This window comes from Lissotriton vulgaris, chromosome 5 (genome assembly GCF_964263255.1).
Source record: "Lissotriton vulgaris chromosome 5, aLisVul1.2, whole genome shotgun sequence".
In the NCBI taxonomy this organism is placed as follows: Eukaryota; Metazoa; Chordata; class Amphibia; order Caudata; family Salamandridae; genus Lissotriton; species Lissotriton vulgaris.
In genome coordinates this window covers 1,208,233,441-1,208,251,932 of record NC_141693.1, presented here as the reverse complement: position 1 = coordinate 1,208,251,932, position 18,492 = coordinate 1,208,233,441, and the positions used below count along the sequence as shown (strand labels likewise).

Below are 18,492 nucleotides of genomic sequence, written 5' to 3'. Positions count from 1 at the left end.
ACCCACTCGGAGACTGACACATCCACTCACAGACACACTCAGACACCCACACTGACAGACCCACTCAGACACTCATGCACCCCAAAACAGACCCACTCAGACATTCATGCACCCAGTCCCAGCCCCACTCACAGACTCATGCACCCACTCACAGACCAACTCAGACTCATGCACCCACTCACATACTCATGCACCCACTCACAGATTCACACACCCACTCAGAGACATACTCAGACACTCCCACACCAACCCAAGACCAAGTCAGACATTCATGCACCTACTCGCAGACTCACTCAGAGACTCAGGCACCCACTCACAGACCCAAACAGACACTCACACACCCACTCACAGACACTCTCACACCCATTTACAGGCATACGCAGAGACTCCTGCACCCACTCAGAGATCAACACAGACGTTTGCGTATCCACTCACAGGTCCACTTAGAGACTCATACACCCACTCACAAACCCGCTCAGAGACTTACACATCCACTCAAAAAACCTGCTCAGAGAGTCACACACTCACTCACAGAACAATATAGCCACACACCCACTCTCTGACTTATACAGCCACTCACACACACACTGTCAGAGGGTACAGGTTAAAATCAGGAAATACAATTTTTAACAACCTTAGAAATGTACGGAAAAACCAAAGGTTACAGGGACACTATAGTTAGGAACAGAATTTAAAAAAGCATAGAATTTCACTGAAAAAAAAACGTTACACAGACTTTATGGTTAGTATCACATTTCACTCGTACGAGACCATAGAAATTCAGCAGTTATAGTTACTTGAGCTAACTATAGCTTAAGCCCCCACAAAGCAATGCTTATGGCCTCACATATATATTACGCCCCGCAAAGCACTGCTTATGACCTCACATATTACATTACCCATGACATGGTCAGTGACATCACTGATGACACCTCAAGTGACATCACTGAGGACATAATTCACAGCACCACTCACACACCCAGTCATAGACTCATACAACCACTCACAAACTCTCTCACTCAACCATAGAGCCACGTATACACCCACTCAGTCACCTATGCAGGCACTCACACAGCCACTCCCCCATAAAGTTACTCATACAACCACTCACTCACTGATACAAAACACACAGCCACACACTCACCCTTACAGCTACTCACATACTCACTAATTCAACCATACAACTACTAACACGCCCACTCACACACCCACACAATTGCTTACACATCCACTCACTCACCCATCAAGCCAATTACAAAGATACTTCCTCAACCATACACTACTCACATTCAACTTACTCACTCATGCAGCCATTCCCTCACCCACACAAACACTTACATACACACTCATGCACCCATACAACCACTCACACATCCACTCACTCAGCCATATAGCCACCCACACAAACAATGACTGAAGAAAACATACACCGACACACCCACTCGCTTACACACACACCCACTCAGTCATTCACCCATACACCGACTTACACACTCAGTCACTCACACAGCCACAGAGCTACAATAGGGTAGCTACTAACGAAATCTAGTCTGATGTGGTCACTTTTACAAAACTAATTATATTACCAGCTCAAGACAATTTTCATTGAATGTAAGTAGCTCTTGTTACCGGGCAGGATGGAGATCACTGCTCTAATAGCATTAGGAGTAATACTGAAACAGGGGTTCTCCTATGCTATAACACATGCAAATTCATGACAACAATGGTAGCTACTCTACAGCCTTCTTCCTTCTTTAAATGGGGTATCTGCAGAATTATGTTTCTGTACAGAGGAAGGTGTGTCTGTTAAATACACAATCAAAACTACTCCAGATGGGGTTCTCACGGTATCAAAGAAAAAATTACAGTTTCAATGTAATATTGTTCATTGTCTTGATGTGTATCATTCTTGGTATTGACGTATTGACTTTTTTATGGCATATGTGCAGCGCAACAAGCCCCAACCAGGAGGCTTCTTGGCACTTAAAACAGATACGGCATATTACGAGCTCTCTACGAGCACTGTTAGATGCAATTTGGGCATGGCTAATTTATACCACTGTGTATAGGGTGGGACTGACCTCGCTGGGTTTAGAGACTGTGCTGGGACTGCTTTACAGTTCTTGAATCCCCAAGAACTTACTGGACATGTCCTGAATGATCTTTCCTCAGGTGACACTCTGGATGGGACTCCAAACTCACACAACAAACTCCATTATGGCGGGGAAGGTGGCTATGCGAAACTGATGGCCTAGCGGCCTTTACTTCCTTGAATACCATTGGTATTTTCCTGCTGGGGGATTTTCAGTCTAGCACCCAACTATGCTCATTTCAGGACCTTCAGTCAACCTATGCCCTATTACATACACAATTTCATAAGTACTTAAGTTGTGGCACGCACTTCAAACACACATTTCCATGGGCCCAACACTCCCCAAATTCTGTCCTCTAGAGGCTAACATCCTCATGGGTGCACTATTAAAAGGGAGCCTGTCCCAGATCTACTGTACATTGGTCTTTAATGCGCCTGGCACACTGGTGTACCTGTGGACACAAAGGGAAGAGTGGGTGGGACAACTAGAGGATGACGGTGGCGTAATCCCATGGTGCCCCCCATACTATCACAAATTCCTCTAAACTAAGACTGGTGCAGACATACTATCTATATGGGGCATACCTCACTCATAGCTGACTCCATAAGGCATGAATACTTCCAAGCCTGATGTTTCAGACGCTAATATGCTCCTGCAGATTACTATCATACGTTCTGGACATGTCCTGTTTTTGTGAACTACTGGACCGTAGTGACTGAGGAGCTGTCAGAGATACTGGTCGCTCCTTCTGGGTATCTTCGAGGGGATGGAAGGCACTGCTTGGGGTGGCCACCATGGTGGCCAAAAGAGACAAAGTGTAGTTGGAAATCTCACGGCCTGCCCTCGATGTCTCAATGGGCTCATGGAATGGACTGGTGTACCGAGCAGCAAAAAACGATATATGAAGCCAGAGAGTGCCCTCAAAGCATACCAAGATCTGTGGTAAATGGGGGGACCACTTTTGGCTGGGCTCATTATTGTAAATGTATGAGGGTGTTTCCCCCCAATATTCTCACTGTGGATCTGCTGCTAATGTCTGTAAAACTGATGTTTGCCTTTATTTACGACTAACGACAGCTGGAAGTGGTGTGGATAATTTTGTATTCATAAAAACAACAAAAAAAGATATGGCCAAGGGAATGACACTGGAAATGCAGAGACATAGCAAACATCATGAATAGCGAAATAAAGTAAATTCCAGAAAGCTGCAGCATTAACAAGTTATTGCGTTACAGGGTTGTGCTGAAAATATAGTGTAGCTGTTTATTAAGGGCAGTTTTATTAACCAAAAGGTGTACTTTCTTTTCTGTGATAGATGGAAAGTGTTAGAAATGGGTGTCTCTATTTGTCATCTTGGCACCCTGTCCAAGTAGGGACTCTCCGTCCTATTCCGGATAAGGGGGATACACTTCTAAAATAACCCCTGCTTTGCACGAACAGTCAGACTTATCTCAGAGGCAATGTGTAAAGCATTTGCACATAAAAAACAGGAATATAGTGAAAACATTACACCAACGTTAGAAAAATATCTACCATTTCATCTGTGCAAAACAAGACTAATAACGATAACAAATCCACCATACAGTTTTTAGAATGATCAATAAGCAAAAACAGATGTAAAATACAGTTCCTTGAAGTCGATAGCTCCATCTGATGCTATCACAGCGTAGTGAACAACAAATCCAAACAGTTCTGGCTGACCCCGGTGGCATGGGCCAGATACGGTGTCGGGAAGACCCGCAAAGAGTACCTTAAGAAATGCAGGGCGTTGGTGTCCTCGCAATGAGCCTCAAAGAGCTGGTGTCGGCAGGTGTTGATTCCAGAGGTTGGTGCAGGAGTCGCCAGGCCCTCGAAATCACACGTGTTGCAGATTAACTCCATACAGTTGAAGTCAGGAGCACTGGCATCGGCGGGCGTTGGGGCTGTGGTGTGAAGTGCAGCAGTGTGGGGTGAGGTGCCCTCAGGTCGCGGTGCAGGCAGCAGCTTGGTTACAGGCATCCAGCGGCATCAGTAAGACCAGGGCTGCTGTGCGAAGTGGTGCGGTGCTCGTTGCAGTACTAGCAGGTCACGGTGCAGGCAGCGGCGTCATCGTTGCTGAAGCGCTGTCGTCGGCTGATTAACTGGAGTCGATTATGCCGGCTTCGGAAAGCCAAGGTTACGGTGTGGGACGGGGCGGTGCGTTGTGTAACTTACAAGCAGTGCCCTCCAACCAGGGTGCAAGCAGCAGCGTCGAAGTCGGCGTGGAGCAGCATCGTCGGGGATACCAGGGCAGCAGTGTGAAGTGAGGCGGTGGGAAGTGCAGTGCCCACATGTCACGGTGCAAGCAGTGACTTGGTGGTGTAATTGGGTGGCGTCATTGGTGAGACACAGGTTGATGGGCAAAATGTGGCTGTGCCCTTTGCGGTGCCTTCAAGACACAGAGCCGGCAACGGCATTTTGTTGCTTTTTCTTCTGTTGCAGGACAAAACACACAGTTCCCAGTGCTGGTAGCAAATGAACTTGAAGTCTTTGCTGTTTATGAGACTTCTTGAACAGGGGGCAAGCTCTATCTCAAGCCCTTGGAGAAACTCAAACAAAAAAGTTGCAGAAAGTTCAGTCCAGTCCTTTCTCTGCCCAAGACAGAAGCAGCCACTGCAGGCCAACACAGCAAAGCACATAGCAAAGTTGTAGTTCCTCCACACAGATTCTTCAGCTCTTCTTCTTGGCAGGTTCCTTGATCCAAAAGATTTCTAAAGTTCTCTGAGCCCAGTCCAAAGCCGTTCTAACCGCCATGGCCTAGCTTCAATACAGGAGGTGGAGATAGCTTTGTGCAGAGGAGACAGTGCCTATTAAGGTGCTAGTGAAAACTCCTCCCACCACTGTAAATGCAGACCAGGCCTATTTAGCCCAACTATGAGTCACCCTGGTCAGGCAGGATACACCTCAACCCCACCCCCTTGTGCCTGTCTAGTGTGGATGCACATATCTGCTCCTGTCAGTTTAAAACCCAGCCAGTAAATACACAACAGGCAGAGGCACATAAATGATTAGACAAGAAAATACCCACTTTCTAAAAAAGGTCTTTTCAAACACACAATATCAATATCATCTTTACAAAAAAAAATGAAAATTCACATCCTGAGGTCAGGTATACTAAACTCCATTTCTCAATCTTATCCCAACGGAAAGTTATGTTTATAAGATGTTACAAAGCAACTCCATGTTAGCCTATGGGGCAGATAGCCTTTCAACAAAGAAAACAAAATTGGCAGTATTTCACTATCAGGACATGTCACACACACCAGTACATGTCCTCCCTTTTACATACACTGCACCCTGCCCATGGGGGTCCCTTGGGCCTACCTGAGGGTTGTCTTACATGTAAAAAAAAAAAGGAAAGGCTAGGGCCTGTAAAGTGGGTGCATTTGCCAGGTTGACATGGCAGTTGAAAACTGCATGCAGACACTGTAGTGGCATGTCTGATACATCTTTGAAATGCTGTTTGTGTGGGGGTGGCACAATCACTGCTGCAGGCCCATCTAGCAGCATCTGATTTCCAGGCCATTTGCATACACAGTGCACTATACTAGGGACTTATTAGTAAACCAAATAAGCCAAACATGGAAACACCAATCCACAAACACAATTTACAGTAGGAGCACTTTAACACTGAACAGCAGTGAGAAAGTGCGCAGAGGAACTGAACTAGCAAAACTAATACCAATGTACCATTAAAAACAGGAGGCCAGAAAGCAAAAAGACTGGGGAAATACCCCAAAAGATGGCAGGTCTAACAAGAAGGAATTCCAGATAGGAGATACAAGGACATTTCAAATACCGATAATTGCCAAATTACAGCTTTACTTCCTCACCTGTTCTAAAACAATCATCATTGTCCACTCCTCCTGTGTCCTCAGGATTGCTTAAGTGCTGTGAGTTCTCACATTTTATTCTTAAGGGAGCATCTGTGTTAGCTATAGTATCACCTGTCAAAAAGATACAATTGTTAAAATTTTTGTTGAAAAGATTTGGTTTGTCTTTTGCTTTTAGACCTCTATCCTCAAATAATGTAGTTAAGACATTTAGCTTCTCACCGACCTGGATGTTTCTCATGCCTTCAGCACGACTGCAGATGCAAGAGCTGAAAGATGTATCAGGTTACAAGGGCTGTTTGAGGGAACAGGTTGCATCTTTAAAATATTTAACAAAATCCTGGATTTCAACGAGGTTTTCATCTGCCAAATGGGCTTATTTCGCTCTCTGAACTGAATTTCTACCCTTCCATATCTTTCCTAACCTTTCAAATATTTCTTTAATCTGTTACTCCCTCACAATCTTTCACTTTATCACATAGAGTGTACGTGAGAAAGCGCTTCTTCTTGTGTCGCCTTTTATTGAGGCCTGATGCTTCTAGTTTTCCAATCTGCGCACACTGCGATGCTGCTGTCCAGTTTCAAATGTATGTGTGATGACCCATAACGTGAGCTAAGATGGCTGCTCCTCCCCCCCCGGTGAGATCTTCATTGTGTCTCCCCTTCATCATTTGTCCTGAATCAGACAGAATTACTTCTATTTGTGACAGCAGCAGCGTTTTGAAGACTCTACTTACCTGTGTTGGGCTTGTTGAGTTTCCTCGACGCAGCAGAAGAATCTTTTTCCCTTCCTGTTTCTTCCTCAATCTTCTCTATCAGGTACAGCCAAGTTTTCCAGTCAGGGGGAAGGAGCAACATTCTGGAAAAGTTGAGGCAGTAACCTAGACACTCCCACAGTCTGATTTAGCTGCTGCACTACCTTCTATTGAAATGTATTCTTTTCTATTACTTTATACTTCAATTTGCATTATATCTTATTGCAAAATTCCAGTTTAGGAAGTATGGATGGTAAAAATACACATCTTCAAGATTATATATGGAAACAAAATATTTATCCACCTCCAGTTAAATCAAAAATGGTGGAGTCAAGTGAGCCTTCTATGTCTTTATTGCTCGATGAGATTCAAGCTATTTGTCTAACACAGATTCTATTGCGTCAGAGATTAAGAATATACAAACAAAGGCACGGCTAGTCTTTCAATGAGTGTAGCTGACAACTCAATAAAAATTCAAGAACATAAAATAAAAATGTTAAGTTTCTCCCCGCTTGCAGCGAAAATATTACCTATGTCTAACCTGCTTCTTGACTTGGAAAATCGTAATGGCCAGTATAACTTGCGTATTTTTAACTTACCGGAGATGTGGAAGATAATGATTGTAGATTATACTTGGAGAATTTAATACCTGGTCTCTTACGTCTAAAATGTTCTGAGAAATTTGAAATTGATAAGGCTCATAGGATTCCCTCTCATCGCAATCCACACCAGAATAAACTGTGACAAATATTCTTTAAAGTTTTACGTCATCATCACTTAGGGCCTGATTCTGATGCGGTTAGGAAAGCATCGCCACCTAGGGTCTGATTCTGATGCGGTTAGGAAGGCCTCCTAATGGCATTTGCTCCTTCCAAATCGGATAGGGAATGACCCAGGGCTCAATTATGATGCGGTTAGGAACATATGCTCCCATAGAAGTCAATGGTAGTCCAACCAAATCGTATCTGGAAGCATCCGTATGCATTGTAGTCCGCCGGTCGGACTCTCCCGATCCGAGTGGGTTGGAAACCATTTCCAAACCGATTCGGTCGGGAAGCTTTCCAACCCGCATCAGAATCAGGCCCCTAGTGTTGATCGGAAAGCGGCATGAGAAATCCCTTTCCCTAATGATTAATGGCAATAAAATGTTCGTACACCAGGAACTTGCAAAAGAAACTGTTATAATTCGCAAAGACTTCACTGATCTTCGACCACGATTGAGAAATCTAGGTTTCAAATGAATCACTGACAGAATATGGAGGAGCTAAATATTGACCTACAAAAATATCAGTGACAAAATATCGACTACCAGAATATAGAATTCCTATCTACAAACAGGTAAGTACAAAAATATTGAATCCTAAATATTGCTGTAAATAACATAGGGCCCCATTAGAATGGCTGGCGGATCGCCCCCGCACGGCCAGCGGCAGCCACCGCTGGCCCGGCAGGGGTGATCCGCCGGCCTTCCATTACCAAAAGACCCCACACCATATTAGGATGGCTGGGGGGAACGCGGCAGACGGAAAGACCGTCTGCCGCTTTTCCACTGATCGACTCATTGACCAGGCGGAAAACATGTATAATATGGTGTGGTGTCTGCAAGACACCACCATCCATATTATGATGATGGCTGCAATTGGTCATTTCATGGCGGTGATGCCATGGAAAGGCATGCAGTCTTCTGTGTTGCTGGCCCGTTACGGGCCCCCGGGGTGTTGGGGGGGGGTGGTGTATGCACTTGGGGTACCCATGGTATCCCCGGACATTTGCATGCACAAGGTGGCAGGCACTGCGCAGTGACTAAACACACAAAGGAGCAGAACAGGTCTGGGAGTGGTGTGTGACCACAACAGTAACTCAGGGACAGAGGGCAGCATATGTGAACCCATGTTGCTGTAGGTTATGGGAAACATTGAGCTAGTACAAAACCCATCAGACCACCCATGTGGTGGAGTTTACGTCACGTGGGAATTGCAGATCAATCCATATCCAAAAGTGGCCATATAGTGCCGGTATGGGAATGGATGTCGGAAAACTAGCAGCATGTTTGCCATGTGGTGGACTAGACAATGTGCAGTGCTCAAAAAAGAAGTGATAAATAAAATTGACTACCCAGACTCTGAGTGAACCTTTTAGACAGAAGTCGGTGTGTCAAGGGATTAAAACTACGCCTGGTGAGACAACTACCATATGGCGCTGCGAGCAGTACGGTCAACATGTTTCTGCCTTAAAGGCGAATTTTTGCCCCAGGCATTCTTCAGGACCTAATATAAATCAGCTACTGCAGACATAACTGTAATGATTGTGTACAGAGATGGGATTACTGGTAGAAGGATACATATCTATCAGGACCCTCACACAAAGATGGGATTACTGGTAGAAGGATACATATCTATCAGGACCCTCAGCATTTAGATGTCCACTTGTGGGAAAGAAGGATATCTTCTTCCTATCAATAAACAAAGAGTTATTGTATAGCAACATTAAATTAAACATACACACACCTCAGCCTCCAGAGAGAATGTATAGACAACACACACCTACAGGAATACTTTTCATTCTGTATATTAAGGAAGCATAATAGCTTGATCACTGCGAGGCATTTCCTCAAAGTGATACTCACCCAGCATTGTGTGGGTGACGACCTCACCTCACCCGGCGACCGCTCGGGAGTATGAGGCCCCGCTCTGTGGTGTAGAAAAAGGGACACAGTGAACACACAGTACTACAGTGCCCCAGCCAATTGCACTACACACAAACCCAACAGAGGTGTGATAAGCACCCAACTGGCAAGCCTAGTTCACACATGTAACCCCTACCCAGAAGAGATGGCGTAGTAAAAAACCTCTACAGATGGTTAGGAGAGTCTTATAATAGTGTATAGACCCCTCATATAATGAAGTATTAAGGAGACTTCATGAGAACCAGTCCAAAACAAAAGGTACTGGTGGCAGGGACAGAACAGCAACCAAACGGAAACTGGTATCCTCAAGTAAGACCCTTCACAGTATCGAACAGTATCATGATGTGGCTATTCTCAAAATGAGGCCCTCACAGTCCCATATAGTTACCCCTACAGATGTCCTAATCACATTCTAGGATAGCACAATTAAACAAGCTTGGACTGCACAATTAAACAAGCTTGGACTGCTCTGTACAGATTCAGAGAAAAGAGAAAGTCTAAAAGGGCAATCACCTGTCCGTCGGTGCCACCGGTAATGAGCCAAGCGGAAGTGGAGGCGCTCAGAGGGTCGTTCTCCACCCTTTAAATAATCTCCAATCGTGTAAAAATTAAGGCTGGCGTGGTGGACGGTGCGCCCTTCTGACCAAAACTCTCAAACCAAACGCGGCGCGAAATGTAACTACAACGCGCATGCGCACTAGGTGAAATGAGCGCAAATAAGGTTTGATATAACAAACCAGTTAAATCAGCCACTGAAGCATTCTAAGGTCCGTCGCTGGTATAAACGGCATCATACATATTTGTGGCATTGTTTATCCGCTGGGAAAAGGATCTCAGAGAACCATCAACAAACGCGCGAAACGAGACACTGCTCTCTCGCGCATGCGCTATCCAATATCAAAGCGAGGGGCATGTATGCTGTGGAACACAAGGAAGACCGCATCAGTGCTGTTACAGACTGTTCCCCTCATGTTGCACATTGTTGTACTATGGAAAAATTGTACTCAGGTCCGCTCTGTGTCCAATATCTTAAGCACAGCAGAACAACTCTGTGGACTAGCTTCACTGATGAACTAGTGGCACTAACCTCAGTTATGTTTCATAGAAACATACCGTGTGGATAGATGACTCAAATGTGTTAATGACCTAAGAACAATATTATTAAAAGGTTTAAATCACTATGAAAGCATTATCATCAGATGTCTTCTCATCAGAATGTCGTGGGAACAGGGGTTAAGATGGTGACCAGGTAAACAGAAGGGAAAGCTCACACACCTCAGTTAGGTGAGCTATTGGGACGCAAAAAACTGTTTGCATCCGAATTTACTAGACCCGCAACTAAAAAGTTGCTCTAAATACTAACAAACAAAAGGGTATGGAGGGTCAAGGGGAATATTTACCGACCTGTCTGCTCACTCCCCAATAATCAGACTAAACACACAAAGGAGCAGAACAGGTCTGGGAGTGGTGTGTGACCACAACAGTAACTCAGGGACAGAGGGCAGCATATGTGAACCCATGTTGCTGTAGGTTATGGGAAACATTGAGCTAGTACAAAACCCATCAGACCACCCATGTGGTGGAGTTTACGTCACGTGGGAATTGCAGATCAATCCATATCCAAAAGTGGCCATATAGTGCCGGTATGGGAATGGATGTCGGAAAACTAGCAGCATGTTTGCCATGTGGTGGACTAGACAATGTGCAGTGCTCAAAAAAGAAGTGATAAATAAAATTGACTACCCAGACTCTGAGTGAACCTTTTAGACAGAAGTCGGTGTGTCAAGGGATTAAAACTACGCCTGGTGAGACAACTACCATATGGCGCTGCGAGCAGTACGGTCAACATGTTTCTGCCTTAAAGGGGAATTTTTGCCCCAGGCATTCTTCAGGACCTAATATAAATCAGCTACTGCAGACATAACTGTAATGATTGTGTACAGAGATGGGATTACTGGTAGAAGGATACATATCTATCAGGACCCTCAGACAAAGATGGGATTACTGGTAGAAGGATACATATCTATCAGGACCCTCAGCATTTAGATGTCCACTTGTGGGAAAGAAGGATATCTTCTTCCTATCAATAAACAAAGAGTTATTGTATAGCAACATTAAATTAAACATACACACACCTCAGCCTCCAGAGAGACTGTATAGACAACACACACCTACAGGAATACTTTTCATTCTGTATATTAAGGAAGCATAATAGCTTGATCACTGCGAGGCATTTCCTCAAAGTGATACTCACCCAGCATTGTGTGGGTGACGACCTCACCTCACCCGGCGACCGCTCGGGAGTATGAGGCCCCGCTCTGTGGTGTAGAAAAAGGGACACAGTGAACACACAGTACTACAGTGCCCCAGCCAATTGCACTACACACAAACCCAACAGAGGTGTGATAAGCACCCAACTGGCAAGCCTAGTTCACTTATGTAACCCCTACCCAGAAGAGATGGCGTAGTAAAAAACCTCTACAGATGGTTAGGAGAGTCTTATAATAGTGTATAGACCCCTCAAATAATGAAGTATTAAGGAGACTTCATGAGAACCAGTCCAAAACAAAAGGTACTGGTGGCAGGGACAGAACAGCAACCAAACGGAAACTGGTATCCTCAAGTAAGACCCTTCACAGTATCGAACAGTATCATGATGTGGCTATTCTCAAAATGAGGCCCTCACAGTCCCATATAGTTACCCCTACAGATGTCCTAATCACATTCTAGGATAGCACAATTAAACAAGCTTGGACTGCACAATTAAACAAGCTTGGACTGCTCTGTACAGATTCAGAGAAAAGAGAAAGTCTAAAAGGGCAATCACCTGTCCGTCGGTGCCACCGGTAATGAGCCAAGCGGAAGTGGAGGCGCTCAGAGGGTCGTTCTCCACCCTTTAAATAATCTCCAATCGTGTAAAAATTAAGGCTGGCGTGGTGGACGGTGCGCCCTTCTGACCAAAACTCCCAAACCAAACGCGGCGCGAAATGTAACTACAACGCGCATGCGCACTAGGTGAAATGAGCGCAAATAGGGTTTGATATAACAAACCAGTTAAATCAGCCACTGAAGCATTCTAAGGTCCGTCGCTGGTATAAACGGCATCATACATATTTGTGGCATTGTTTATCCGCTGGGAAAAGGATCTCAGAGAACCATCAACAAACGCTCGAAACGAGACACTGCTCTCTCGCGCATGCGCTATCCAATATCAAAGCGAGGGGCATGTATGCTGTGGAACACAAGGAAGACCGCATCAGTGCTGTTACAGACTGTTCCCCTCATGTTGCACATTGTTGTACTATGGAAAAATTGTACTCAGGTCCGCTCTGTGTCCAATATCTTAAGCACAGCAGAACAACTCTGTGGACTAGCTTCACTGATGAACTAGTGGCACTAACCTCAGTTATGTTTCATAGAAACATACCGTGTGGATAGATGACTCAAATGTGTTAATGACCTAAGAACAATATTATTAAAAGGTTTAAATCACTATGAAAGCATTATCATCAGATGTCTTCTCATCAGAATGTCGTGGGAACAGGGGTTAAGATGGTGACCAGGTAAACAGAAGGGAAAGCTCACACACCTCAGTTAGGTGAGCTATTGGGACGCAAAAAACTGTTTGCATCCGAATTTACTAGACCCGCAACTAAAAAGTTGCTCTAAATACTAACAAACAAAAGGGTATGGAGGGTCAAGGGGAATATTTACCGACCTGTCTGCTCACTCCCCAATAATCAGACTAAACACACAAAGGAGCAGAACAGGTCTGGGAGTGGTGTGTGACCACAACAGTAACTCAGGGACAGAGGGCAGCATATGTGAACCCATGTTGCTGTAGGTTATGGGAAACATTGAGCTAGTACAAAACCCATCAGACCACCCATGTGGTGGAGTTTACGTCACGTGGGAATTGCAGATCAATCCATATCCAAAAGTGGCCATATAGTGCCGGTATGGGAATGGATGTCGGAAAACTAGCAGCATGTTTGCCATGTGGTGGACTAGACAATGTGCAGTGCTCAAAAAAGAAGTGATAAATAAAATTGACTACCCAGACTCTGAGTGAACCTTTTAGACAGAAGTCGGTGTGTCAAGGGATTAAAACTACGCCTGGTGAGACAACTACCATATGGCGCTGCGAGCAGTACGGTCAACATGTTTCTGCCTTAAAGGGGAATTTTTGCCCCAGGCATTCTTCAGGACCTAATATAAATCAGCTACTGCAGACATAACTGTAATGATTGTGTACAGAGATGGGATTACTGGTAGAAGGATACATATCTATCAGGACCCTCAGACAAAGATGGGATTACTGGTAGAAGGATACATATCTATCAGGACCCTCAGCATTTAGATGTCCACTTGTGGGAAAGAAGGATATCTTCTTCCTATCAATAAACAAAGAGTTATTGTATAGCAACATTAAATTAAACATACACACACCTCAGCCTCCAGAGAGACTGTATAGACAACACACACCTACAGGAATACTTTTCATTCTGTATATTAAGGAAGCATAATAGCTTGATCACTGCGAGGCATTTCCTCAAAGTGATACTCACCCAGCATTGTGTGGGTGACGACCTCACCTCACCCGGCGACCGCTCGGGAGTATGAGGCCCCGCTCTGTGGTGTAGAAAAAGGGACACAGTGAACACACAGTACTACAGTGCCCCAGCCAATTGCACTACACACAAACCCAACAGAGGTGTGATAAGCACCCAACTGGCAAGCCTAGTTCACACATGTAACCCCTACCCAGAAGAGATGGCGTAGTAAAAAACCTCTACAGATGGTTAGGAGAGTCTTATAATAGTGTATAGACCCCTCATATAATGAAGTATTAAGGAGACTTCATGAGAACCAGTCCAAAACAAAAGGTACTGGTGGCAGGGACAGAACAGCAACCAAACGGAAACTGGTATCCTCAAGTAAGACCCTTCACAGTATCGAACAGTATCATGATGTGGCTATTCTCAAAATGAGGCCCTCACAGTCCCATATAGTTACCCCTACAGATGTCCTAATCACATTAGTTTTGGTCAGAAGGGCGCACCGTCCACCACGCCAGCCTTAATTTTTACACGATTGGAGATTATTTAAAGGGTGGAGAACGACCCTCTGAGCGCCTTCACTTCCGCTTGGCTCATTACCGGTGGCACCGACGGACAGGTTATTGCCCTTTTAGACTTTCTCTTTTCTCTGAATCTGTACAGAGCAGTCCAAGCTTGTTTAATTGTGCAGTCCAAGCTTGTTTAATTGTGCTATCCTAGAATGTGATTAGGACATCTGTAGGGGTAACTATATGGGACTGTGAGGGCCTCATTTTGAGAATAGCCACATCATGATACTGTTCGATACTGTGAAGGGTCTTACTTGAGGATACCAGTTTCCGTTTGGTTGCTGTTCTGTCCCTGCCACCAGTACCTTTTGTTTTGGACTGGTTCTCATGAAGTCTCCTTAATACTTCATTATATGAGGGGTCTATACACTATTATAAGACTCTCCTAACCATCTGTAGAGGTTTTTTACTACGCCATCTCTTCTGGGTAGGGGTTACATGTGTGAACTAGGCTTGCCAGTTGGGTGCTTATCACACCTCTATTGGGTTTGTGTATAGTGCAATTGGCTGGGGCACTGTAGTACTGTGTGTTCACTGTGTCCCTTTTTCTACACCACAGAGCGGGGCCTCATACTCCCGAGCGGTCGCCGGGTGAGGTGAGGTCGTCACCCACACAATGCTGGGTGAGTATCACTTTGAGGAAATGCCTCGCAGTGATCAAGCTATTATGCTTCCTTAATATACAGAATGAAAAGTATTCCTGTAGGTGTGTGTTGTCTATACAGTCTCTCTGGAGGCTGAGGTGTGTGTATGTTTAATTTAATGTTGCTATACAATAACTCTTTGTTTATTGATAGGAAGAAGATATCCTTCTTTCCCACAAGTGGACATCTAAATGCTGAGGGTCCAGATAGATATGTATCCTTCTACCAGTAATCCCATCTTTGTCTGAGGGTCCTGATAGATATGTATCCTTCTACCAGTAATCCCATCTCTGTACACAATCATTACAGTTATGTCTGCAGTAGCTGATTTATATTAGGTCCTGAAGAATGCCTGGGGCAAAAATTCCCCTTTAAGGCAGAAACATGTTGACCGTACTGCTCGCAGCGCCATATGGTAGTTGTCTCACCAGGCGTAGTTTTAATCCCTTGACACACCGACTTCTGTCTAAAAGGTTCACTCAGAGTCTGGGTAGTCAATTTTATTTATCACTTCTTTTTTGAGCACTGCACATTGTCTAGTCCACCACATGGCAAACATGCTGCTAGTTTTCCGACATCCATTCCCATACCGGCACTATATGGCCACTTTTGGATATGGATTGATCTGCAATTCCCACGTGACGTAAACTCCACCACATGGGTGGTCTGATGGGTTTTGTACTAGCTCAATGTTTCCCATAACCTACAGCAACATGGGTTCACATATGCTGCCCTCTGTCCCTGAGTTACTGTTGTGGTCACACACCACTCCCAGACCTGTTCTGCTCCTTTGTGTGTTTAGTCTGATTATTGGGGAGTGAGCAGACAGGTCGGTAAATATTCCCCTTGACCCTCCATACCCTTTTGTTTGTTAGTATTTAGAGCAACTTTTTAGTTGCGGGTCTAGTAAATTCGGATGCAAACAGTTTTTTGCGTCCCAATAGCTCACCAAACTGAGGTGTGTGAGCTTTCCCTTCTGTTTACCTGGTCACCATCTTAACCCCTGTTCCCACGACATTCTGATGAGAAGACATCTGATGATAATGCTTTCATAGTGATTTAAACCTTTTAATAATATTGTTCTTAGGTCATTAACACATTTGAGTCATCTATCCACACGGTATGTTTCTATGAAACATAACTGAGGTTAGTGCCACTAGTTCATCAGTGAAGCTAGTCCACAGAGTTGTTCTGCTGTGCTTAAGATATTGGACACAGAGCGGACCTGAGTACAACTTTTTCCATAGTACAACAATGTGCAACATGAGGGGAACAGTCTGTAACAGCACTGATGCGGTCTTCCTTGTGTTCCACAGCATACATGCCCCTCGCTTTGATATTGGATAGCGCATGCGCGAGAGAGCAGTGTCTCGTTTCGCACGTTTGTTGATGGTTCTCTGAGATCCTTTTCCCAGCGGATAAACAATGCCACAAATATGTATGATGCCGTTTATACCAGCGACGGACCTTAGAATGCTTCAGTGGCTGATTTAACTGGTTTGTTATATCAAACCTTATTTGCGCTCATTTCACCTAGTGCGCATGCGCGTTGTAGTTACATTTCGCGCCGCGTTTGGTTTGGGAGTTTTGGTCAGAAGGGCGCACCGTCCACCACGCCAGCCTTAATTTTTACACGATTGGAGATTATTTAAAGGGTGGAGAACGACCCTCTGAGCGCCTCCACTTCCGCTTGGCTCATTACCGGTGGCACCGACGGACAGGTGATTGCCCTTTTAGACTTTCTCTTTTCTCTGAATCTGTACAGAGCAGTCCAAGCTTGTTTAATTGTGCAGTCTAAGCTTGTTTAATTGTGCTATCCTAGAATGTGATTAGGACATCTGTAGGGGTAACTATATGGGACTGTGAGGGCCTCATTTTGAGAATAGCCACATCATGATACTGTTCGATACTGTGAAGGGTCTTACTTGAGGATACCAGTTTCCGTTTGGTTGCTGTTCTGTCCCTGCCACCAGTACCTTTTGTTTTGGACTGGTTCTCATGAAGTCTCCTTAATACTTCATTATATGAGGGGTCTATACACTATTATAAGACTCTCCTAACCATCTGTAGAGGTTTTTTACTACGCCATCTCTTCTGGGTAGGGGTTACATGTGTGAACTAGGCTTGCCAGTTGGGTGCTTATCACACCTCTGTTGGGTTTGTGTGTAGTGCAATTGGCTGGGGCACTGTAGTACTGTGTGTTCACTGTGTTTCCTTTTTCTACACCACAGAGCGGGGCCTCATACTCCCGAGCGGTCGCCGGGTGAGGTGAGGTCGTCACCCACACAATGCTGGGTGAGTATCACTTTGAGGAAATGCCTCGCAGTGATCAAGCTATTATGCTTCCTTAATATACAGAATGAAAAGTATTCCTGTAGGTGTGTGTTGTCTATACAGTCTCTCTGGAGGCTGAGGTGTGTGTATGTTTAATTTAATGTTGCTATACAATAACTCTTTGTTTATTGATAGGAAGAAGATATCCTTCTTTCCCACAAGTGGACATCTAAATGCTGAGGGTCCTGATAGATATGTATCCTTCTACCAGTAATCCCATCTTTGTCTGAGGGTCCTGATAGATATGTATCCTTCTACCAGTAATCCCATCTCTGTACACAATCATTACAGTTATGTCTGCAGTAGCTGATTTATATTAGGTCCTGAAGAATGCCTGGGGCAAAAATTCCCCTTTAAGGCAGAAACATGTTGACCGTACTGCTCGCAGCGCCATATGGTAGTTGTCTCACCAGGCGTAGTTTTAATCCCTTGACACACCAACTTCTGTCTAAAAGGTTCACTCAGAGTCTGGGTAGTCAATTTTATTTATCACTTCTTTTTTGAGCACTGCACATTGTCTAGTCCACCACATGGCAAACATGCTGCTAGTTTTCCGACATCCATTCCCATACCGGCACTATATGGCCACTTTTGGATATGGATTGATCTGCAATTCCCACGTGACGTAAACTCCACCACATGGGTGGTCTGATGGGTTTTGTACTAGCTCAATGTTTCCCATAACCTACAGCAACATGGGTTCACATATGCTGCCCTCTGTCCCTGAGTTACTGTTGTGGTCACACACCACTCCCAGACCTGTTCTGCTCCTTTGTGTGTTTAGTCTGATTATTGGGGAGTGAGCAGACAGGTCGGTAAATATTCCCCTTGACCCTCCATACCCTTTTGTTTGTTACTGCGCAGTGACTGTCACGTTGTGCATGCAAATGCACAACTTGCAGTTTTTACATTGGCACAATGTAAAATATGCAGGATGCCCCCGCCAGTGTGGCGGGCGCATCATAAACGGCACAGCGGGACCGCCGCACCCCCATGTTTGC

General features: G+C 44.8%; 1 protein-coding gene across 1 annotated transcript in view; it reads right to left on the bottom strand.

Annotated features, from left to right (window-relative positions):
- LOC147712287 (uncharacterized) overlaps nucleotides 1–18,492 on the bottom strand; it is a 215,507-nt gene that overhangs the window by 129,715 nt on the left and 67,300 nt on the right. Inside the window, exon 4 of the mRNA XM_086923018.1 lies at nucleotides 5,945–6,058. Coding sequence (XP_086779144.1) covers nucleotides 5,945–6,058 — 114 coding nt within the window. The remainder of the gene's footprint in view (nucleotides 1–5,944; nucleotides 6,059–18,492) is intronic.